Source organism: Ascaphus truei, chromosome 4 (genome assembly GCF_040206685.1).
Source record: "Ascaphus truei isolate aAscTru1 chromosome 4, aAscTru1.hap1, whole genome shotgun sequence".
Taxonomy (NCBI): domain Eukaryota; kingdom Metazoa; phylum Chordata; class Amphibia; order Anura; family Ascaphidae; genus Ascaphus; species Ascaphus truei.
The window spans coordinates 92975054-93001081 of record NC_134486.1 but is presented as its reverse complement, the minus strand read 5'-3'; the positions used below and the strand labels follow the sequence as shown (position 1 = coordinate 93001081).

Below are 26028 nucleotides of genomic sequence, written 5' to 3'. Positions count from 1 at the left end.
TGGGATTTCTAATATGACCCTCCTGTCTATATTGAGGATAATAATTGACATATTTATTACTTCCAGACTTAAAAGATTTTTTCCCCTTTCATTGGAGTGTGTATGTGATCTATGATAATTTGATTGATCAAATTACCATTTTTGCGACTGCGAGGATTCTCTACCTTCCATGGTTGTATTTATATTCATGGATCTACCTCTTTCAGCATCTTTTGCCCAATCTCTTTGTTTATTATTATCATAGTCAGCTTTGTCCCGATAGAACTTTTTGTGCTTTGTTTTAAGAATCTCTTCTTCAGTATGCTCCAGCTTCATACGAAGATCATGAGCGTTGTGCGCTGTTTTTCTGTATTTTCTCTGTACTTGCAGATGTTAATGTGTGGTGAGAGAGTGCTTCTCTATGTGAAGGTGCTCTGTTATGGGGTGACGGTAAAAAAGGATGGCCTTGCAGGGGTGAAGTGGAGGAAGCATGTACTCACTAAGCCAGCTAGTTAGATCTCAAAGCACATGTTCCTGTGACAAGCAGGAAGAGTCAAAGGACCATTCCATCAACAGAAATGGGCAGGGGCACAACAAGGCTAAGCCAAACTCATGGTAATGAGAATGGGAGGTTGCCAGGGCAACCAACTGGTGGCTGTGTAAAGAGGGAACGTGTCAATAATGTATCTTTACACATGCAGCTAGCTGCTGGAACAGGGGAACTAACAAGCAGCTGAACTAGGGAGACAGAAATCTGTGAGCTGCAAAGAGAGACAGAAAATGTGTAATCCTGTTCCAGGACAGGGGATTATAATCGGGGGAGAAATGCAGCTAAGAAAATTGCTATTTTTTTTGAAAGTTGCTAGGTATATGTTGAAATATATATCAAGCATAATAAATATTGACATATTTCAATAAGTCCTTAGTAACCATTATGGTCATTGAGGCATGCATGTTTTCATGCCTGCTTTGCTTACTAAAGGGTTAATCTTTCTAGCTTACTACCTATCCCTTTCCCTAGCTACCTACCCATTGCATGCTATAAAGGCTAAAAATACATTTCTGTGCAATGCTTTACTGACTGCTACGGCATATAAGGGGGTATAATAGACCAGTAGCTAATGTGAGATGGAGGTGTTGAGGTGAGGTAGAGGTGTTAAAGGTATGTGTCCCACGGGTGGACTTGTGGGCTTAAATTATTGTATGCCATAGCGATTGGTAAGGTATTGCATAAATGATGCATTCCTTTTATTTCTCCTTGGTAACTCTAGTTGTCATTAGGTTTTCAAATTATGTTTTCTACAGTATATTGTACGGTGAAAATCATATAGATTTCCAAATTAGTCCGGTTTAGCATATTAGACTTCCCCTTTTCCCCCTTCCCCTTCCCCCCATTTTTTTTTAAAATAAGTTGCCTGAAAAAAGTTCATTGGACTTTATTGAATACAAGGTCAATAGTCACTTTTGCGAAGACACTCCCTTTCAATAGTCATTTTCCATTCAGCTGAAAAGACATTGTTTTATTTTCTCAGGCAAGTTTAGGGTATATATTTCACTTTTATTGAATTAGGAGAATATAACTTCAGCACTTATTTGAATTACTCCTCTGCGGAGTATACTTAATAGGGACCATATTCTCAACAAATCATTTTGGGCTTGTTTTATACAGTACATTGTTACAATTCGTGATGTTATTGCAGCAAAAAGTTGCCCTACGCAAAAAAAACAAGTATATACAGCCGAGTATGATAAATAATTGAGCCTAAATGAAAGAATTGGCAGAAAAAGTATATACAGTATCCACTTCTAGTTAATATTACAGTCCCAATTCTAATTATTGAATACTTAATCACAACACAAAGTAATGCCAGTTTTTCTGAGTTCACCAGCAAATATAGTCTCCATTACAATAATCTGGGGCCATCTAAAAATGTGTCATTTATTCAGAAAATAAGATTAGCAATCTTTTTATTTAGAATACAAAGTATGTTAGTAATGTGTGTTCTCTTTTGTTAAGTCAAATGGGGAATTTACAAAATCTTCTGAAAAACATCATTGGGGTAGGAAATGTGTAACTGAATATTTATAGTTACTTCATTCACCACAGAAGAAAACATTTTTGATACACTGAATAGCAAAAGTCAAAGCTGTATCTGTATACTTTGTCCAACATTCAACCTCGTGTTTACCCTTCACTTTACAGCTGTTCCCTGTGATGCAACAATAGGAGAGGCTCTACATGTCATTAAAGTGGTAATATGGCTATTGAAATAATTAATCTTGTATAAGTGTTGTAAGTTTGTTCATAGTAAATATTGTGAATAAAGTTACATGAATGTTAAATAAAAACATGTCCCTTTGATTGCTAGCTAGAGAGTTGCTTGGATTCAATTGGAAATAAACTTTTTTTTCCCCTTCATATTGTACAAACTTCGATGTGCAGTACCTTTTTATAGGAGAAGCTGTCTTTATTTGTCCCTTTGGTGAGATATGGTGTGACATTCTGTGTTATCACTGCCATTGAATCCCATTGAAACTCAGATATTTTCAGTTATAATGGGATAAGTTGTGTTGCCTATTTTTAAATCTCTGTAAAAAAAAAAAAAAAAAAAAAAAAAAATCATTGCATGAGACCATGCATGTCAATGTAGTAAAGAATTGGAAGAGTTTTTCCCTTAAATCCATAAAATCACCCAGTCTTTGAAATGTATTGCAATATAATACAATTAGAGCAAGAAAAATATTCATTTGAAAATGCAGACTTATAAATTATTAAATAAATTAATGTTAGTTTAATATCCTAAATATTTTATTCAACATACATATCTGTTTTTATTCTTATCCCTTGATTTTAAGCAGCACTGTTGTGACCTGGAAGAACACCCTTCTCCCCCCGCCACCCCCCATCCAATTACTGCTTTCAAATAATGATTAAGAGGAATATAAAAAAAGTGCTCCACTTATTTTATATAAATATATATGATTTTTATTTTTAGGAATACCAACAAAATGGACCTTTGTTTTGTGAGCTGAAATTTTACCAAAGGGCAGCAAAACAAAAAAACAGTAAGTAAAAAAGTATTTTGAACTCTAGTATTTTTACCAATTCGAAGTAATATAGATTTGGAAATAAATATATATTTTTTATGATCATACATTCAGATATAAGGTATTTTATGTCAACTATGAAGGTCTGTTTCCTTGTCTGCAACCCTTAACAGACAGCTGTGCTAACTGTACAATGTGACTCTCATAGCGTGTGTATGTATGTGTCTTTATTTATATAGCGCCATTAATGTACATAGCTAACACAAAGAAAAGTGCTTAGGCGCTACGTGCAATAAAATACTAACAATAATAACACAGTGTGTACAGGGCAGCCAGGAACACTAGCAGAACAACACCAGAGAGAACACAAAGAACATATACAGACCAGCGCCCAAAAAGAATCCAAAGTCCCTAATAGAGTCCAAACAGATGGAAGGGAAGATAATCCAAATGCTCCAATCACTGTAAGATCTCCAATCCGGGGGTCCGTGACATAGGGACAGAAACAAAGAAAAATAATAGTGTAATGCGTAATGTTAAAATGGGACAAACAACATGAAACACTTAACAGAAGACAAACATAAAACAATCAAGCTGAAAGAAAAATAGCTATTTAATAAAACAAACGGAGCCTGCTGCAGCGGGTCATCAAGGGGTTAAAACCCAAAACCCTACTTACAGCAGGACTGGAATAACAAGCATGTGTAACCAAGTGGAGCAGACGCCTGCAGCAGTGGGGGTCCTCAGGGGCTCCCTGTGTAGTATCTTTCCCTCTAGCTTCAAAACAATCTCCAAGATGGATGTCGAGTTAGGGAACTCCACACTCTCCTGCTTGCCAGCACTGCAGCTTCAATGATGCTGCTTCCTGCTTCACTTGACTGACACTTCTCACAACCAGTGTTACTCCAAGGCACCGTGACCTTTGACCCTACGCGTTTCGTGACTGAGGAAGTGATGTCAGTCACGAAACGCGTAGGGTCAAAGGTCACAGTGCCTTGGAGTAACACTGGTTGGGAGAAGTGTCAGTCAAGTGAAGCAGGAAGCAGCATCATTGAAGCTCCAGTGCTTGCAAGCAGGAGAGTGTGGAGTTCCCTTACTCGGCGTCCATCTTGGAGAGTGTTTTGAAGCTAGAGGGAAAGATACTACACAGGGAGCCCCTGTGGACCCCCACTGCTGCAGGCGTCTGCCTCACTTGGTTACACATGCTTGTTATTCCAGTCCTGCTGTAAGTAGGGTTTTGGGTTTTAACCCCTTGATGACCCGCTGCAGCAGGCTCCGTTTGTTTTATTAAATAGCTATTTTTCTTTCAGCTTCATTGTTTTATGTTTGTCTTCTGTTAAGTGTTTCATGTTGTTTGTCCCATTTTAACATTATGTATTACACTATTATTTTTCTTTGTTTCTGTCCCTATGTCACGGACCCCCAGATTGGAGATGTTACAGTGATTGGAGCATTTGGATTATCTTCCCTTCCATCTGTTTGGACTCTATTAGGGACTTTGGATTCTTTTTGGGCGCTGGTCTGTATATGTTCTTTATTAATGTACATAGCGCTTCACAGCAGTAATATACGTGACAATCATATAAATAACACACAAAGGGGAGAAATGCTTCAGACATAAAAGTAACATTTAGGAAAAGGAGTCACTGCTCTGAAGAGCTTGCAATCTAATTATTTGGTAGGAAGATTGTACAGAGACAATAGGAGGGCGTTCTGGTAAGTGCGTCTGCAAGGGGCCAAGGTTAATGTATGTAATGTATGAGCCATGGAGCTACTCATATGCTTCCTTAGGCTGCGTCCACGCTGCCGCTGACCGCGCTTGGCGAGGCCAGCACAATCAATTTTAATATGTATATGCTCTCTGCAACCTCCCCTGCTCTGATGGTCAAACCCAGGACAGCCACAAAAAAAGGGACATTTTAAAGAATGTTGAGCAGCCGGGACAGACATTAAAAAATGGGACTGTCCCAGCTAAACCAGGACATCTGGTCACCCTAAGTTTAAATCAAGAGTACAATTGTTTATTATATTTGATATTGGCCTAAAGACAACTACCTAGGCGAAATACAATTTATTGTTCTGTATGTATTACTACAGTCCGAGGATATCTAGCACTCGTCGTGTTTCCAATTATAACCCTTTATTTTAATACTATTATTAATAAAATTATTTTTTAAACATTTAACTGCACACATTATATTAGGGTACTAGAGTGCTTTCATTTACCAGGTTCTTTTTCTCTATGGTTCCATATTGGCTGTATCCTACGAATAGCACCATACCAATAAAAGTATAAGCTAAGCAGGGTTTACGTTCTTTCTCCACCCCCTCCCCCCTTTTCCCCTTTGGTAATTACCATCAAGAATAGATACCCAGTACCGCTAATTCTTGAATTACTCAAACAAGTAGAGGATGAATCTGTCCACTAAGATCTTCGAAGGGCCTTTAACTTGGTTCGTATCTGAGCTAGAAATGAAATGAAGGCGGCCTACCGAACACGGTTTGCAAACTTTGAGTATCGGGTCATGCCCTTTGGACTTTGCAATGCTCTGGCTACATTCCAGAATTTTGTAAATTATATCTTTCAGGACATTTTAGATCAATTCCTTGTTGTATATCTTGATTCTCTTTTTTTGCCCCAGAGACCCACAACTACATGAAGTTCACATCAAAGAAGTGTTGATTCGCCTACAACGTTTTTAGTTGTACACCAAACTTGAAAATGCTTGTTTAATCAATTACAAATCAAATTTATGTGGTATGTGATCTCGGCCTCTGGAATAGGCATGGATGAACAAAAGGTTCAGGCCTCCCGACAGATGTGAAACCTTTGCAGATATTTTTAGGATTTGCTCATTTTTACCGCTGTTTTATTCAGGACTTTTCACTTATAGTGCTTCAACTACCGACCCTTCTTGGGAAACATGTTTCCTTTTCTTGGGGAACACATGCCAAAATTGCTGGTCTACATTTAAAAATAAATTTCTCCACAGCACCCCTTTTAATGCTCCCCGATCCTCAGCAACCATTCATTGTGGAAGCAGACACCTTCGATTCTGTCTCAAAAATCTGCATTGTATTCCTTCGTCCATCCTGTCGCCTTTCTCTCAAAAAAGTTGTCTAATGCCAAAATCAAGTATACAATTATGAAGAAAGAACTGTTGGCTATCCGAGCAGCATTCCTTAAATGGAGACATCTTTTGGAGGGGGCAAAACATGAGTTGAAGTATGGACTGATCATATCAATCTAACACATTTACAGACTCCTTGCTGGAGCAATCAACATTTAGTTTGCTGGGCCTTATATTTTTATCGTTTTCGATTCAAGGTAACTTACAGCACAGGGAAGAATAATGCAAAAGCGGATGCCTTTTGCCTTTTTCTTAAAGATCCATCTATGACTTTGCCAATTTCTTCCGAATTGGTTCTACCTACTAAAAAGTTATTGACCGCAGTCCAAATATGTCACAATTTTCTTCCCTGTGTAAGACGGAATACTGATAAGGACCGTTTTGGAATCGGACACTGTAATTTCAGGATTCGAATATGTTTCCACCATTGCATTACGTCTGCAAGTTCTTCAATGGTACCATGACCTACCTAATGCCGGGCACAAAAAAGTCATAAAGACTGTTAAGTTGCTTTGAAAAATTTTTTTGGGTGGCCAAGGCTTCCCCACGATACTGCACAATTTATTAGTTCCTGTGAAACATATACATGCATGAAACAGACGCGACAAAGACCAACAGAATTACTACAACAGTTTGACTGTCCTAGTCAACTTTTTTGAACTGTATCTCTATGGACTTTATCGTAGAATTAACTCCGTCTGAGGGTGCTGCAGTAATTCTCATAATCATTGATTCTTTCTCTAAACGTGCTCACTTTGTGCATCTATCGCGTTTATCCACAGCTCAAGGGTTGGCCCAAGTTGCTTTAAAGAAGTATACAGTTTACATGGACTCCCAAGTAAGATAATTTTGGACCAAGGATCTCGATTCATTTTCATTTTCCATTTTTGGTCTGGAATCTGTTGATTACTGCATATCCAAAAGGCACTGAAAGCTGGCTATCATACACAGTCTAACAAACTGAATTTCCAAAGCAAACCTTGGAGTAGTATCTTAAATGTTTTACTATTACTCACCAGTCAGACTGGACTACCTTGTTGCAACCAAAGAATTCTCGTACAAAAACTCCCGAAATGTGTCTACCAACATTAGCCCATTCTTTGCAATCTTTGCATATCATCCGAAGATGTTACCCTCTTAACAGGAATATTCTCCAGTACCTGCTCTCTCCTCTTTGGTACAGTATCTTCGCTCCAAAACATTCATCAGACTTTAGCAAGTCTATTATGTCAAGTAAGAATTAATTATAAAAGATTTACTCGTCATCATCAGATTCCACGCATGTGCATCAACTCGGAAACCAACTGTGGCTGTCCACTCGGGAATTACCATTAAGAAATACCTCAAAGAAGTTTGCTCCTAAGTTAATAGAGCCATTCTTGATCATTCAGAAGATCATCCCTGTGGCATATCATCTGCCGTTACCGGCTTCCTGGAAAATATACCCAGTATTAAATGTAACCATTGCCAACACATTTCCAAATAGTGTCTGGGGCCCCCGACTCAACTATTAAGGTCTGCTTTCTTATCTGCAGCCCTTAGTATGCAACTGCGCTAACTGCACTATGTGACTCTCATAGCCTATAAAAGGCACCTACAGTACCTCTGAACTCTTTGATTTTCAACTTTCATGCTGTTGCTAGTTTGCTGTGTTGCTCCTCTGCTTCTGTCCGCTGACATTCCACCCTATTTCCTGGTTCCTGCCTTCGGTTCACTTCTTGACCTTCCTGGCTTCTACCTACCTTGACTTTTTGACTCGCCTGACTATCCCTGGTGTCTGCTCCCTTGGGACTCTGGGTTACCTTCCTCTCTGCTTATCCAGATTCAGAGCTTTAACCACTGGTGAGCAAAATAATCAGACATTACATTGACTCTCCCTGTGGATTCTCCAACAAACCTGATATGTGTCGACTCCTTTCCATCTTTCTCTGTGAGACATGAAAGCCACATTTGCACTTAAATGCTCCATGGACTTGACTTCTCCAGAGAGCGCCTTTCCAATAAATTCTATCAAAGCACCACTCCCATGGTTGTTGCCCTTTTCTAATAAGGTACTAGTTACTCCAATGCTTTCAATCGTCATGGCTGATAATAGGCAACTGAGACACACTAGTGTGGAAACAAATATAACATAATTAAACTCAAACAACATGAAAACTACAAAAATTCAACTGCATAATTTAGCTACTGAAATTAAATAGGGGACACAATATATGACTGCGGGCAGTTTACAGTAAATTCATTTTGAAAATACTGGGGCATACAGATATATCCAATATTTTTGCCCAACTTGCAGTTTCATTAGTTCAAATTACACCATGTTGACTAGTAAATAAATTCCTGAACTCTAATGAAAAGTACAGAGCTTCACATCCATCCTGCTGCTATTAATTTTGTAAAGATGCTAATTTTGCACCTTTTTATATTGTATGACTATGGATATTTGACAAATACAGTACATGTATATATCGACTTTACTCTGATTATTAGTTTTAATAGGATTTTAAATATTTGATTTTACAGTAACAGACTGGATGATCAGCCATAGACTTGATTATCTGGGGATTCCTAGATACTGGGGATCAGGAGACACTATGTTCAATTCAAGATGGTAAGAATGTTGCAATAGACTTATAGTCACTGAAAATAATCACTGATCAAGTACAGAGGCTTGCAAAGCACTGATTAGTGTTTCATGAGTTAGAATGTTGAAATGTTTTTTGTTTCTCTTAATTTTTTTATTTATTTTTTTAAATGTAGGCATTGAAATTGAATTTGAAAAGGTTTAAAAAGTCATTATTAGGGCAGAGCAAATGTATGGGGCAGGGTGTAGAAATATAAATGATTACCTTTTATGTTGACGAAGAACATTTTTATGCAAAGAAAAAAAAAATTTCCCCAAAAACTATTTAAGATTTGAATTTATTCTGTATCTTACATATCAACAGTCAACTATGTGATTTTTCTAAACCTTACATTGTAATTTATAATAAAGAATTATATTTTTTATTTATAACATTCCCAGTGTATTTGTTGCTTTCTTCACGCCTGCAACTGGATGGGTATAATGTCTAAGACTGATATCTTTGAACAGTTACAGGTTTATGGTGATGGAGAGACTTGGTGTGGACCTGCAAAAAATACTCCGCAGCAACAAGAACAAATTGCCAGTAATGGCAGTTTTGCAGCTGGGTATTCGTTTGGTAAGTTGGAAACTAATAAAAGGGGCAACTGCTCCTCTGCCTTTTCACTCCTTTTTAAAATTATTTTACATAATGTCTTGATTCCCCCACAATCAACTCCATGGGGCCTGCAGGACAGATGGACAGAGCTCTGAGCAGCTAAGTATTTAAACTGATCTACATAATACAAACCCACTGAGTATACATGAGTACTGTCTAATTTATTTCTATTCTGCTTCTTGTTTCCTATGATCTGTTATCCTCTATGTGGATAAACATAGTTGGGCTCAAGCTGAGGACTTCTGTAATTAAACCATTCCTTGGGTACCTGAAGCTGGCTGGGTTTTTTAGACTATCTTTGAAAATGCTATTCATATGTACACTAAATGTATTAATATTTATTTGCAAATATATTAATTGTTCCTAAAACCTGATATGGAAAATCAGAAAGGGAACTGTCCTCAGAGAGGACACAGTCGGGCAGAAGGCCAGCATCAGGCAGAGTTTAGAGGACTATGAAACTGGTGACAAACACATAAGGGCAGTATGTCATAAAGGTTGTTGTTTTATATTTTGGGACATGATGACACTGTATGTGTATTTCACTTACAGATTAAAAGTTTGGAAGTCTCATTATTTTAAATGTACTTCTTTGGCAAGAAAATATGTATTGGTCTAATATAACTGTAAAAGGGGTTTAAGGCTGCACACCATAATATAAAAAATACATACAGTTTACCGGTGCTGCTGGTTCATGGAAGTACCTGCCAGGCAAATTCCAATGTACACTGAGGAAAAAAGAGAGATCCAGCGCTCCACGGATTTCAAGATAAATGAATTTATTGTGCCACACGACGTTTCGACCAACAGGTCTTTTTCAAGTGATAAGGCATACTCAAATGAGGATATACCTAGTATATATACCCTCTACCATTTATTAAACAAGCGAAAACAAGTGAAAACAGTTACATAATCACCCCAGCTGCTCCCAATCTGCTTCCCCCGATCAGTGCTACCTTCATGCATAGCCATAATAGTCCATGAGAGTTCATTTCCGGTTTCTTCGTCCATTTCCGGTCTGTGCATTCCAGTGACGTCACGATCCCCTTCTGCGCATGCGTTCCAGCGTCGTCATTGTCTCCCCGTCGGCCTGCTGTGACGTCAGTCTTCTTGCCTGGATTGATTATCCTTCCCTCGTGATGCTGTGTGGGCTGTATGCTCGCTCTATGAGCTGTAAGCCTTCCTTCCTTCTGCGTCTCGATGTGGGAGGTGCTCTTGCGTCCTGTGTCATCATTGGAATCTTGTAGTCCTTCTTGAGTCCTGTAAAAATGGGCTTTCCTTCTTTCTCTCTCTTCCTGCAATAAAAGTCCTTTACTATGCATGAATGAACCATAGTATGTGATCAGTGGTAGCTGTATATAGTGTGTTCCAGTGTAAAATTTAGAATGTGCAAAATCAACATTTAATAAAAGCTTTTGGAATGCTTATCAATCTATTTGGCCCTTACTCACTTTAAAGGCTTTTCACCAACAGCAGCCATGCCATATAAGAAACAATTTTATCTCATATTAAGAAAACAGTTATAAGATATGTAGTCATTTAGCCCTTTTGGATAAACTGTGTCCAATGTGTATGTCCAGTATGTCTCACGTTGCAGTAAAAGTGTATTAACATCAATTCCTGTGGACTTTCTTTTTATTAGTTCTATCCCCATTACACGAAGGGATGAGACTGGGTGTTTGTGGTCTGTACAATGGTCAATAAAAACCGTATTCTCCGATTTATTATTGATTCTACTTTTATGTTCAATAAATCTGGTTTTTAGACTCCTTTTTGTCTTACCCACATATAAAAGTCCACAAGGACATTTGATAATATAAATGACTTGTGTGGTAATGCAGGTGATACGTTTATTGATTTTAAATTTTGCACCACTTCTCGGATGACAAAATACATCGCCTGTCATTAAACTGTTACATACCGAACAATTAAAACACTTATAGCAGCCTGCTTTTGGATTACTTAAAAAATGTGTACTCATATAGTGCTCTTTTTTATCTGCTTTGATAAGAATATCCTTGATGTTCTCTCCTCTTTTGTAGGCAAATCTAGGTGTTTCTTTACATATATTTCCTAATATCTGATCTATTTGAAGAATTTTCCAATGTTTTTGTATGGTTTGTTTGACAAATTTACTTGCAGTGGTGTATTTGCTGACAAAGGTCATTCTATCTTCTTTAGCTATTGGCCTAATCTCAATTAGTGGTTCCTTTCCCAAAGATTTTTCCACTTTGGATGCTTTATGTCCCCTTTCAGTGAACCTAGTTTTTATATCTTCTAAGGTTCTAGCTAAATGTATAGGCCTGTCAATAATTTTTCCCGCTCTGATTTTTTGCGAATATGGTAACATCCTTTTTAACGGGTCTGGATGAAAGCTAGACCCATGCAATGTAGCATTTCTATCCGTAGGCTTACGGAATAGATCTGTGTGTATCTCATGTCCATCATATGTGATCATTACATCTAGATATGATATTTGTGATTTACTCCAATTCTTAGTAAATTTAATTGGCGTAGGTACTTCTGCCAAATATGTGAAGAACTCAATAAGTTCATTTTCTGTTCCCTCCCAGATAAAAACGAGGTCGTCTATATAGCGACAATAGAAGAGCATTTTACAAAAGAATTGTGTGTCATAGATGTGTTGTTCCTCAAAATGTGTCATGTATAAGTTAGCATAGGATGGTACTACATTGCTCCCCATGGCGGTACCTGTGGTCTGCAAATAAAAATTGTTCTCAAACTTGAAATAATTTTTGTGCAAGATAAAATGTAACAGTAGCATGATGTAATCAGTTGGTGGTCCTTTTTTGTGACTTAATTCTAATTTTTCCCTGACCACTTCTAAACCTTCTGTGTGAGGGATGACTGTATAGAGACTAGTGACATCCATGGTCACTAGAAATATTTCTCTATCTTTAAACTCAGAAAAGGAGGTAGAATTTTTAACAATGGAGCACCCACGCCGACCAGTGCTGTATCTACTACCAAAGATACATAAGAGTCTGCATAATCCCCCAGGTAGACCGATCATATCTGCCACAAGTTCCATCAACCAGCCATTGTCAATGTTTGTAGACACTTTTTTACAACCATTAGTGAGAGAGGGAAGATCGTATATAAAAGACACGTTTGATTTTTTAAATAAAATAAGGTCAATTGAGTTTAAAGATAGAGAAGTATTTCTAGTGACCATGGATGTCACTAGTCTCTATACAGTCATCCCTCACACAGAAGGTTTAGAAGTGGTCAGGGAAAAATTAGAATTAAGTCACAAAAAAGGACCACCAACTGATCATCATGCTACTGTTACATTTGTCAGCAAATACACCACTGCAAGTAAATTTGTCAAACAAACCATACAAAAACATTGGAAAATTCTTCAAATAGATCAGATATTAGGAAACATATGTAAAGAAACACCTAGATTTGCCTACAAAAGAGGAGAGACCATCAAGGATATTCTTAACAAAGCAGATAAAAAAGAGCACTATATGAGTACACATTTTTTAAGTAATCCAAAAGCAGGCTGCTATAAGTGTTTTAATTGTTCGGTATGTAACAGTTTAATGACAGGCGATGTATTTTGTCATCCGAGAAGTGGTGCAAAATTTAAAATCAATAAACGTATCACCTGCATTACCACACAAGTCATTTATATTATCAAATGTCCTTGTGGACTTTTATATGTGGGTAAGACAAAAAGGAGTCTAAAACCAGATTTATCCAAAAGGGCTAAATGACTATATATCTTATAACTGTTTTCTTAATAGGAGATAAAATTGTTTCTTATATGGCATGGCTGCTGTTGGTGAAAAGCCTTTAAAGTGAGTAAGGGCCAAATAGATTGATAAGCATTCCAAAATCTTTTATTAAATGTTGATTTTGCACATTCTAAATTTTACACTGGAACACACTATATACAGCTACCACTGATCACATACTATGGTTCATTCATGCATAGTAAAGGACTTTTATTGCAGGAAGAGAGAGAAAGAAGGAAAGCCCATTTTTACAGGACTTAAGAAGGACTACAAGATTCCAATGATGACACAGGATGCAGGAGCACCTCCCACATTGAGACGCAGAAGGAAGGAAGGCTTACAGCTCATAGAGCGAGCCTACAGCCCCCACAGCATCACGAGGGAAGGATAATCAATCCAGGCAAGAAGACTGACGTCACAGCAGGCCGACGGGGAGACAATGACGACGCTGGAACGCATGCGCAGAAGGGGATCGTGACGTCACTGGAATGCACAGACCGGAAATGGATGAAGAAACCGGAAATGAACTCTCATGGACTATTATGGCTATGCATGAAGGTAGCACTGATCGGGGGAAGCGGATTGGGAGCAGCTGGGGTGATTATGTAACTGTTTTCACTTGTTTTGGCTTGTTTTATTAATGGTAGAGGGTATATATACTAGGTATATCCTCATTTGAGTATGCCTTATCACTTGAAAAAGACCTGTTGGTCGAAACGTCGTGTGGCACAATAAATTCATTTATCTTGAAATCCGTGGAGCACTGGATCTCTCTTTATTCCTTGGTCTAATATAAAACAATATTATATAGTGACAAACAGCTCCCTTACGTGGTGCTGCCGTATGTCCGGGCTCTTTATGACGTGTCTTTTAGGGTATGAAACAGTCTTTTAGGGTAAACAAAGAGAACACGTAGCAAAAAATGGTAGCATTCAGGCTTCTGCCTGCTTTATACCTGTCCCAGCAGGGACTGCAAGTTTAACTGAAACACATTTGAGGTACTCAGGCTTGTGCCTGTAAGATTATTGAGTTTACTGTTAGATTGAGTCATAGCAGGGGACAGCAACACTTGCATAGTAATATACCAAAAATAATCCCTGCTCAATCAGAGCACTTACTTAGACAGAGATTTCCCTATCTAGGGTTGGGCGGCTCATCTGCTTTCCAACTATACGAAAGACAGCACATTTACAATCGGTTACAGAATTCATAAGACAAAGGGTTTTTATTACTATGAAGGGGGCATCCTCCCCAACTGGATGTATGGAGCAGCAGTGCCCCAGCCTCCAGGCTCTAGGAGAGAGCAGCAAATGAAAGTACCTGTTCCTCAATTAGGAGAGCAGGTGAGAGAAATTAGAACCATTGTGAACTCGGGTCTGGGTTTCTCATCACCAGCCTCAGTAACTGAAGCTGTGGGATGGATCCTATTTACACTATGTCTGCACTTTCTGACCTACATTATATCGGACAGAAAGCTACCTAATATCCTGAGACTGTCACAATACATACATATATATATACATCCACTGTTTGATGAAGGCCTCCCAAATGATGTTTCAGGTACTGCAAGGTTCAAGCCTCTCTTCTCCATGTTCCTCCAACAAGTTTCCTGATTTCATCCTCCCATTTTACTACGTACCATCTTTGTCCAACGAATGTCATTTCTTCTTGCAGTATGTCCAGTCCACTGCCTTTGTAATTTCTTTACCACTTTGTTTGCTTCCAAACCCATTCATTCCTTTTCCTGTCTCTTCATGTTTATACAGCATAAAATGTGTATATGAACTATTCTTACCCAATAGTTTCTAACTAAAAAATTGATGAACTTGACCCTTCAGTTCTGAAAATAGATAGGGGTTGCAATTACTTGTACGGGCTCTGTATGTCTCACACAATACACTTACTGTGGATCGTAAAGCTTTCTGTGCTGCCACTTTCTTCTCCTGGACCCAATGCTTTCATGTCTGATCTTATTCCTATGTTGTATAAGCTCTATTCATGGAATATAGATAATATGAACTACATGTTATAAATGGTGAAAACTGGGTTCATAGTTGGATACATGTATGTATAAAAGTAGTTTACATTGCATACAATGTGGTGGGAAGTTAATAATGCATGTATTTCCATTCTTCTCAGTCCCTCTTCTCAGTCAATAGAACATTAGTTTTGTTTCTTTGTGATAATTGTGAGAATCTGAATCATCATTACATGTGTATTAAACAAGCTAAGTGAAATTGGGGATTCTGACACAGATGTGTATTTATTGGATTATTTTGTTATTGATAATGTGGATCATTTTATCATTAAAGATTTGTAGTTCATACCACTGCCAGATTGGTAGTAAGAAAAATTTAGTCTGCATTACAATGCTCAGAAAAGGCAGAAGTGAGATAATTTCACTATACTAATCTAATTCATAAAGTATATAAAAGTAATCTAAACTGAGTGAACTTGCTAACAAATGTTTTCAATAACAATAAATTGAAAATGCTCTTTCAAAATACTGTATTTACTGTACATAATCAAACTTATGGGGCGTATTCTATATCCACGGAAGTGGATGATAGAGTTTTTTTGGCCAAAATTCCCCATTGAAGTCAATGGGGAATTTTGTTCGAAAACTACCCAATTGGCCTCTTCGGTGGATATACAGATGTAGCAGCCGTTATTTACTCCCTCTGATGTGTTTCCACAGGGGGGACACGACGTGCCAGCGGGAGCAGCCACCACTGAAATTATCGGTGTGAGAAAATAAAGCGGTGCTAACGCACAAGCGGGCGCAGTAATGCCTGCTACATCTGTAGAATAAGCTGCTTGGTGTGAACCTCTTTAAAATACTGCCCCTTTTATTTAGTTTGTGGAGAATAAAGCAGTTCTGAGTTCAAGCGCTTCTCTTGCAAATCATTTCTCTATATTAAATTTAGTACTAAAATTGAAAAATTACAAACTACTGCTTTATCATTTCTAATTTTCTACTTTTGAGAATGTGTGTCTTGCATGAGCTGAAATCCTACAATGCATTAATGTGTATTTTTTCTGTGTTTTAGCTTGATATCTTGGAATACATACATGAACATGAGTATGTACATGGTGATGTTAAAGCAGCAAATGTTATGTTAGGCTGCACAGATCCAAATAAGGTAATTTGGTTGATTTGCACGTGTTTGCATTAGCAAAAGGTAGGGTACAGTACAAATAGTCAACAACTTTTTTTTTTTAATTATTCTGAGTACAATTTAATGTTTACAGCTTCCCCAGAAAATCTTCTATTTCATTAAGATGAGTCTTGCTGGATAAAACTGACATCTGATAATACCCAACCTTTTCCTTCCAGACTCCAAAAGCGAAACCACTACTGTTGCAATGCATTCTCCTGTTGGTAACTACTGTGGTTTAAACAAAGGGCAGATGGGGTTGATATCCATAAAATCAAAACTTTCAATATACAGTACAGGCATACCCCACATTAACGTACGCAATGGGACCGGAGCATGTATGTAAAGCGAAAATGTACTTAAAGTGAAGCACTACCTTTTCCCCACTTATCGATGCATGTACCTTACTGCAATCATCATATACATGCATAACTGATGTAAATAACGCATGTGTAACAGGCTCTATAGTCTCCCCGCTTGCGCACAGCTTCGGTATAGGTAGGGAGCCGGTATTGGTGTTCAGGACGTGCTGACAGGCGCATGCACGAGCTGCCGTTTGCCTATTGAGCGAGATGTACTTACTCGCGAGTGTACTTAAAGTGAGTGTCCTTAAACTGGGGTATGCCTGTACTACTGTACTAGGATACAATTTAGTTCTTGACACTTGCAAAACCATTAGATAACAAACAATTGTCAATATCTTTCTTGTTACTTTTTCTGATGAACGTCTCAACAGTAAAAAGACACAAAACAACAAGTCTACAGTAGAAACTTTACAATAGATTAACTCACAGAACCTTAGTACACCGTTACCTTCCCACTGGAGTTTTTAGACAAAAAGATCAAGCGACAGAAATGTGAACCAGAATCCAGAGCGCAAATTACGTGAAAATAAACAAAACACAATATAGTGTAATACAGTATAAACAGATTATGAGACTTGTATGTCTTTGAGGTATCCCACTCACATTTGTTGTGAGTAAATCAGGTGGTGTGGTTATTAGGCGTTCCCTCTCTCAGCGGTGTTCCTGCCATCGCAGGTGTACTTCAAAGGTGACGTCACCACCAATGGATATAAGGCTTCCAGCTGCAGAATTTTCCCACTATTGTTCCTGGGTGACTCTCTGATACTGGCCACGTCTTATGCGTTTCGCTACGCAAGCTTCTTCAGGAAGCCCCTGAGGAAGCTTGCATAGTGAAATGCGTAGGGTGTGGCCAGTATCGGAGAGTCACCCAGGAACAATGGAAGAAAAGTCAGGAGATGGAAGCCTCAAGCACCTCAGGGGGGATGTCACCCATGGAGTAACAGCGGGAACACACTTTTTTATTGATAAAAGCAATTTGCACCTTTATTGCTGTTCTTTGTTCTATGTGGGAATCTCCTTCCCTCTCTCCATTTGGGTCTGACGAGGGTGCCAAGAGGATCATCTGAGTTGGTCACTCCTAATAACCCCACTGCCTGGTTTACTCACAACAAATATGAGTAGGATACCTCAAAGACATACATGTCTCATAATCTGTTTATACTGTATTACACGATATTGTCTTTTGTTTATTTTCATATAATTTTGGGCGTATTTGCGCTCTGGATCTTGGTTCACATACTTAATAAGTGTTGCTATTCCAGATCACACGTTCTAGCTCTGGTATACACCTGGCCTATTCAAGTGGATTGGATATAAGTGTTCTTCCAATGCTGGTGACTTGTGGAATAGCGCTGTTTAGGAAATATGTGTCTCAGACTATAAAACTGAGGCCATTATATATTTTAGCATGTTTATTTACATTTGGGATTATTTATTTTCAACCAGAAAAACATGAAAGCTGTTTTAACATATTTTAACAACTAAAATGAGCCTCTTTGAATATGCAGCTGCTACAGAGATTTGAATTGAAATTTAAACTGCATATTTCCAATGGCTTTATCTTTTCAGACTCACAAATAGAAACCGTTTCACATAATTTCTCTTGTAAAACCAGCAGCACACCTAACAGAAGCTAGTTTTTTTTAATTAGAAAAGGTTTGCATTTTCTGCAGTACAATGTACTGTATACACAGAGGATGGAGCAATATGGATTAACATCACACAAAAAGATTAGAACAATGTGGTTCTTTAAGCAAGGTAACATAGAGATAATAAAGTAGATAATAAAGTGATGCAGTTACCGGTGCTCCAGGTCCAGGGAAAACCTATCAGTGATCCAAAGTCTACAGCAAAAAAAGTGAATCAGGGCCACTAACACTTGAGAAAAGCCGTTGCATCGGTCAAAACGTCACATTTTTGGCACAATACATTAATTTATAACAAATTCATAGTGCCCTGATTCACTTTTTTGCTCTTTAAGCAAGGAAACATGAAATTTAAAATGCTTTACCCAAATATGCTTACAAAATACACGATCAAACTACTGTATTAGAAATTGAAATGTAGCCTTTCTTTATGTTTTAATTGATTATGAAATGGATTATGTTCACTTTTAGCATACATGAAGGGTATTTATGTGGTATTGATTATAATTGTATGTAACAGGTTTTCCCCCACCCGGAGGGAAACTCACCGCTACCTGGTGTTGTGCTGCTCACCTGCTCCACTTACAGAATACGGAGTGTCTGCTGGAGTTAGTGGGGACGAACAGGACAGGCTTTAGGAATATTCACAAATCTTCACTCGGTGCAGCGCCTCCTCTTCCAGCAGGCTCCAGTAGAACTGGGTGCAGTCCCTGCAGGAAAACCCTCTTGTTCTCCCTCTGATAAACTGCATCCACAGGCAGTAGTATGTAAAAACAGCAACCAGTCTTTATTTCTTTTCAACAGGATACAGCATACAACAGGTACACATCTTAGGATGGTCCCTGGACTCAACCCCCAGGGCTTGAGGCCATAAAGGTCTATCCTTAGCTCCCTTATTCCATGGTAGAATAAGGGGTAGTATCCCACTTCCCTGCGGGAGCGGAAGAAAGGTGGCCAGAGCCCTGGCTCCACACTTCCAACTACACAGAGACCAGAACCACTACATTTAGGCTCTGCTGCTCCTTTTGTACCCAGGGGGAGGGTCTTAGGTTTGAACCCCTGATAGGGCAGTACACAGGCCTTAGGCCCACCTCCTGTCACGCAAGGGAATTGCTTACTGCAGCGAAACCCAGATTAACCCTAACACTGCCTGCACTGGTACCAGGGCTTATGTGTTAGGCAGGGCAGATTAGTAGTCAAGAAGATGCATGGCTACACATATTTCATTGTTTAGGTTGGCTTAGATCTACTGTACATAGTTTCACATTACATAAAGTGTCTCCTTTAAGGCCCTTACAAAAATGCTGCTATTTTTGAGGTAACATCACAGTAATTGATCCTGTTTGGACAAAAGTCACGCATGTTTATTATAAAGGCTTACAGTTGCAAACTACTGGACCCTTGTCGGTCTGTTTCTTCAATGCCTAGCAAGATTCAAAGCAATTTTCAGGATGGAGAACCAACTACAGACCTACTTCAGATATTTGTGGTGTCCGACATGAAACAATAGTCCAATGCAGTCAGTGAAGGCTTTAAATGTCAGATGGATCTAATGGTAGAATAGTTGTATCACTTAAGCTTTTATTCTCTCTCCTACCACACGCACATTTGAAAGTTCCCAAAATCGCCCTTTTACAAGGAGGCCTATCCAATGCTCTCCTGACTTTTTTTTTTTCTTTTAGTTTCATCCTAGAATCGCATCCTCAGAGGTCCAAAGTTGGTAGCTAAACCCATGATAACTAACTTGCTCTTCTCTTACCTCTCCTACCCCGCAGCAGGAACAGAGTCTCCCTTCATATTGTCTCCATTTGTATTAACTTATACTGTGTGCACACTTTATGTTGTACAATGGTATTGTCCTCCTTCCCACGTTGTACCGCGCTGCGGAATATGGTAGCAACATACAGTACATATGATAATAATAATTTATTTTTGTAACCGATTTATGTAAATACATTTTCTTAAAGCATGTGGTGATTCCAGAGTTTACTTTTATTCTACACAATGTATTGCAATGTGTAGTGCACAAATTGTATGCAGTATGCCATATAATTTATAATGTGGTATAATATAGCTATTTTCATTTGTTTTGCATTTTAAAAAAAACAAAGTACTGTATACTGTATCATTCTTTGCAAAATTAATTGAAAGAAATTGATATTGTATGACTAGGCAAAGGGAAAAGCAGATACTATATACACTGTGAGGACACATTAAAGACACATTGCAGTTTATGATGTGTAGATACCCACCTGGAGAGCTGAAAGCTGGGGAGCTGCTTAAAAAAAAAAAAAAAAAAAAGATAAAGAAGGAGACTAAATTCAGAAACAAGATATGATTATGATGGCAAGAATTAAAGTGGAAAGGTAGCTATTATGGCCCCCAGTTGTACATACTTTATTTTGAGGCACCATTTGGCTTAATAAAATGTAGATCAAAGCTTGTCCTTAACCTATACGTTTCTTAAGGCTTAATTATAAAGGTTATACTTTCAAAGGACAAAAGCATTATTCATTTATCTGTTCTTGTCTTCCAGGTTTATCTTGCAGATTATGGACTTTCTTACAGATACTGCTCCGAGGGGAACCACAAACAGTATGAAGAAAATCCTAAAAAAGGCCCCAATGGGACAATAGAGTTTACCAGCTTAGATGCTCACAAGGGAGTCGGTAGGTTCTTCTTTTTTTTTTTTTTTACATTTTTTATTATTATATCAGTAGTTTAATTAAAGTGTGTGTAATTTGTGCAAAGTGAACTGTAGACTATTACTGTAGCAGTAGATTAATGTAATATATATAATATATATTTATTTGGCGTGCTGACAGAGCATTCGCACAATGTTAACTTACTGTAAATATACAGTATGTTGCTTTTATTGACCACTTCGATGTCAGATTTCTGACACGTAAGGAATTTATTAAAGCAGTTGAATACCTGACTTTGATTATAAACCCAGGGGAAGTTTTATTATTAGAAATGCTAAGAGTCCATTAGTTTCTCACCTGGCCAGTAATGACAATGTTAATCATGTGATTAAGTGGTGAAGTGCTTTATTGCAAACAACATTCAAAGGTGAGAAGATTGATTTCATATAGGGACTAAGAGGGTCATTTATTAAAGTCTCACAGCAATTTCCATTAGAGAAATAATAAATATGGCTGTCCTGCAACTTTCCATTGTGATGTGTGCTTCATTTAAACATAAACGTATTGCATGCCAAATGATGTCGTACTGCACTATTGAAACCACAGAACAAGGTAAGCTCTTCTAAAAAGTGAATCTACATTTCTGCTACTCTTTCTTAAACATCACAGGGGTTCGTAAGACAAAAGAAGGGTAGTAAGTTATTTATTGCTTTAAATACTTGGAGGTGGTTTGTATTTAACACCATTTGCTACTTGCTCCCTAAGGCTACGGCCCCGCTGCCTGCGCTGCACGCGCGTCTGCGAGGCTAGCGGCGCGTGCAGCCAAATTCCCCGGTCTGCAGAGAGCTACAGTGGGGGGGGGGGGTGGCAGGGGAATGACGGGGACGCGGCCATGACGTCACCCGGCAGGCTCGCCCTCATTGGCTGAACCGCCTGGGGGCATGGCCTAGCGCTCCGTCAGCCGTGTCCATCTCAATTTTCGGGTCTGGAAGAATTACTCGCCGCACAGCGCGGCGGCCCCACCTCGCACCGGGCCCAGCCCCATTGAGGGGCGGCTCGTGTCCCCGCAGCGCCCGCCATAGCGAGCGCTGCAGCAACCAGTGGGGACCTGGCCTTAATCTCCTAGGTAAGGTAATACCATTAACTTTTCATACCTCTCCCTAATTTGATATACATATGCATTATTACTATATATCTATCTATATCTATCTGTATATATATTTTCATATAATCAAACATATATTCATAAGAGCAAAATAGATCCAGCAAACTCTTGGACTTTCTCAATTATTTAGACAGTGATCGACCTTTGAAGAAGGTTCCTTTGGGAATCGAACCGCTGGGTTATCTTTTGCGTTATGGGATAATAAACACATATAATCACTAATATCACTAATATATACATACATATACACATACACATACACATACACTGTTTATTCATACGGTCCAACATGTAAACGTACACACAAATACACACACACGGGTGTGTGCGTAGTATGGAAAAGCAATTAGTCATGTTGCCATGTGCTACAGTACTTGCATAACAAAAATGTATACATAAATGTTTGAAACATGCAAACAATGGGATATACAGTATAATGTTACAGCAGTAATCTGTTTCAAACAATCTGTACATTTAAAATCCAAGTGTGATTTCTTTTCATACAACGTGTGTGTGTGTGTGTGTGTGTGTGTGTGTGTGTGTGTGTGTGTGTGTGTGTGTGTGTGTGTGTGTGTGTGTGTGTGTGTGTGTGTGTGTGTGTGTGTGTGTGTGTGTACATATATATATATATATATATATATATATATATACACACACACACACATATATATAGATATACAGTATATATTTGCCATCTATGGTTGAGAATGAAGATTGATATAAAAATATAAGCATATTGCGAAATGCTTTAAAAATCTTTAAAGTGTTACATTTTTTTAAACATGTCCTTGTAGCCTTTCATATATCCTAGTTACTTAAACTCACTTTGATGATATTGGAAACCCATTTCCAGCTAAATTACATACACAGCCTTTTTATTGGATATTGATTGTACTGCCTTGCATTCCCAGGCAGACTTAATTCAACAATTCCCTAATTAGTTAAAGTCATAACCTATGTCTTGTATTCATTTACCATTAATTAAACCTTAGTTGTTTATTACACTGCAGCCTCAATCCAACAGAAGGCCACAACAACCATGAAAGAAGAGCTTGAGGAGTGAGGTGGCGTGGGAGGTCAATGTTGGAAATGTACAAAGTTTTACCGTTGACTGAATTGCTCAGAATCAATGTAGTCAATTCAGCACAACATTCTCAGCTGCTCTGTCAGCAAGAGAAAAAGTCAATTGAAATATTATACTGGAGGAAAATTTACATTTAAAAAAATAAACACCTGGACTTGCAAAACTATATTTTTGTTTGTTACCCACATATCTGAAACCACAAAAATCCTATGTAATTCTGGCTAAAATGAACTTTGGTACTGTCCCAATGAAAGCTGTCCACCCTACACATTTAAATAGTTTAATAGCCTGTTGCTTTAATCTAACATGTCTTGGTTGGCATAAACAGCTACATATTATTGCCTTTTCTATTAAAAGGGCCATTGACCATGTAATGTACATAGTCTTATTAATTTGCCAGCACAGTTGAAAACTGTAGTAGGTTAATATCAGTCATTAGGAAAAATACCACTGGGCTGTGGTGTGTAAGATAATTGCCTGGTCACACCTGCTTCCAGATTTTTTAGGATGTTACATTCTTACTGGACTATGATGCCTATGTTTGTATTATTTCCGCAAGTTTTTTTAATCAATGGTTTGGTGTTGTGTTCTACAACATGGTCACTGTATTTTAATTGATGTACATTTTTATTCTTTGGATACAGTACCTCTGCATATTACAAATTGGAAAAAAGTGTGTGTGTGCCGAGGATGCGCATTTTAAGTGAATCTTCTTTGTCTTTTTTTCCCCACTGTTTTGTTACTGAAATTGTATTTGTGACGGTGATGTTTTTAATTAAAAATCAAAACACGATTTCAATGCCAAAACGCAAAGAAGTTTGACTTAGAACGCGTTTTAGCTATTTGCACATCTATATTTATAGTAACTGTGTGTGAGTGAGTGCGTGTGTGTGAGACAGTCATTGTGTGAGTCAGTGTGTGTGTCAGTCAGTGTATGTGTGTATGTCAGTCTCTGTGTGTGTGTGTCAGTCAGTCAGTCAGTCAGTCAGTCAGTCAGTCAGTCAGTGTGTGTGTGTGTGTCAGTCATTGTCGTTCCTCTTCCTCCCCCGATGTCCCTGATAGCCTCTTCTGCCAGCAGTGACGTCACTTCCATTGGAATTTTGTTAAACACAATTGATTTTTCCTATCAAAACTCTGTAGGTGCCAGCAAAGAAGTTTCACTTCAATAATGAACATTTGTGTATAACAATAATATAATAATATATCTGTTAGCAATATTCTAATTTTGGACAAATCTGTACATTCTGAATCATGGGAGATTGTGTTTGCCTGGATCCAATGTTTATAAAATTATGTATCAGATTCTCTTCATGTTATGGTTAAGATTTAAGATATACTGTAATTGTCTACTGCAGGTGTGGCAAACTTCAGTCCTCAAGAGCTACGAACATGTCAGGTTTTTGGGATATCCCTGCTTCAGCACAGATGGCTCAGTCAAAGACTGAGTCACTGATTAACCACATATACTGAAGCAGGGATATCCTGAAAACCTGACCTGTTGGTAGCTCTTGAGGACTGGAGGTGGCCTCCCCTGGTATACTGTATACTGCAGTACAGAAACCCAATTTACAAAAATATTGCACTATTTTAGAATAATAAGAATTCAGAGCATTTCCACATTGCAGACATGTTAAAATCCTGCATCCAACAATGAGGTTCATGGAAAAATAATTGCCCTCTTTTCTATTTTGATAATACAGGAGTATGGATATGTTGGGGATCTGTATCAGCAGCAAAACATGGTCACTTGTGAGCACTGGGAAGGCATTGCAAAATAAATTACACATAATATGCAACCTCATGCCTTTTAAGTAATAGTGAATCATCTTGGAGTGCCTTGAAGCTGTTTCCTTAAGATTAATAAGATACATTTGTCACAACCTATTTACATGAAACTCTGGAAGCAGGTAGCTTAAATTGTACAAGCAGCTAATAAAGGGCATAAATTATATTTTTTTCAGATTGTTTAGTGAATTCTAAAATAGATTTTGGATTAGGATAAATTATCCGAGGTCATGGAGAATAAGGGTTTGGCAGTTCTTATGATTCAAAAGGGTCAGTGAGTAAAGACACTGACTCTGTAAACAGTGATGCAGAGTTTGAATTAGGTGAACTTGGTTCAAATCCTGGTGTCTGCTCCTTGTGACCTTGGGCAAGTCACTTTATCTCCCTGTGCCTTAGGCACCATAAACATAGAGTGTAAACTTATCTGGGCCGGGATTGTGTCTGTAAAATTCCTATGTACTGCGTACCGTGCACTATACTGTAATTGGGACGCGCTTTGAGTCCCATTGGAAGAAAAGCATTATATGAAATAAAGTTATTATTATTCATTAAAACAAATACAAATTACAGATGTTACATATGCTGCGGTTTTGCCCTAGGTTGGTGCCCCTCTGGGAGCAAATCAGAGATTGGATACAGAGGATGTTGGGCCTCACAATTCCTTTAGACCCGTGGCTATTCCTATTAAACGGGCCAATGCCAGGCCTATCCAGGGTCAAATGTAAATTGGTTGCTCATTTTGCAGTGGCAACGAGGTGTGAGATTGCAGCATTATGAAAACAACAAGAAATTCCATCCATACTTAAAATTAGAAATAGAATTTGGTTTGTATGCCAGATGGAAAAATTAACAAGTTTGGTTAATGAAACTGGCACTAAATTCCAAAAAGTCAGGCTGCCTTGGCTGGCCCATGCACATTCCAGGGGTGAACAATGCCACGATCATGCTTGTGATGGTGAAGAGGTAGCCAGGCTCACTAATAATGGTTAAGCCCGTTTGGTTACCTCTGATCCATG

At 38.3% G+C, this 26028-nt stretch overlaps 1 protein-coding gene across 4 annotated transcripts in view; it reads left to right on the top strand.

Annotated features, from left to right (window-relative positions):
• VRK2 (VRK serine/threonine kinase 2) overlaps nucleotides 1–26028 on the top strand; it is a 109512-nt gene that overhangs the window by 38464 nt on the left and 45020 nt on the right. For 3 of the 4 annotated variants that reach the window (XR_012800940.1, XM_075596207.1, XM_075596206.1), the window contains exons 3-8: nucleotides 2183–2232; nucleotides 2976–3045; nucleotides 8682–8769; nucleotides 9253–9361; nucleotides 16215–16307; nucleotides 20870–21002. Coding sequence is in view for 3 of the 4 variants with exons in the window: in XM_075596207.1 (XP_075452322.1) it covers nucleotides 2183–2232; nucleotides 2976–3045; nucleotides 8682–8769; nucleotides 9253–9361; nucleotides 16215–16307; nucleotides 20870–21002 (543 nt within the window). In the remaining variant the exon portion in view is untranslated. The remainder of the gene's footprint in view (nucleotides 1–2182; nucleotides 2233–2975; nucleotides 3046–8681; nucleotides 8770–9252; nucleotides 9362–16214; nucleotides 16308–20869; nucleotides 21003–26028) is intronic. The other variant, XM_075596208.1, reaches the window with a different exon arrangement.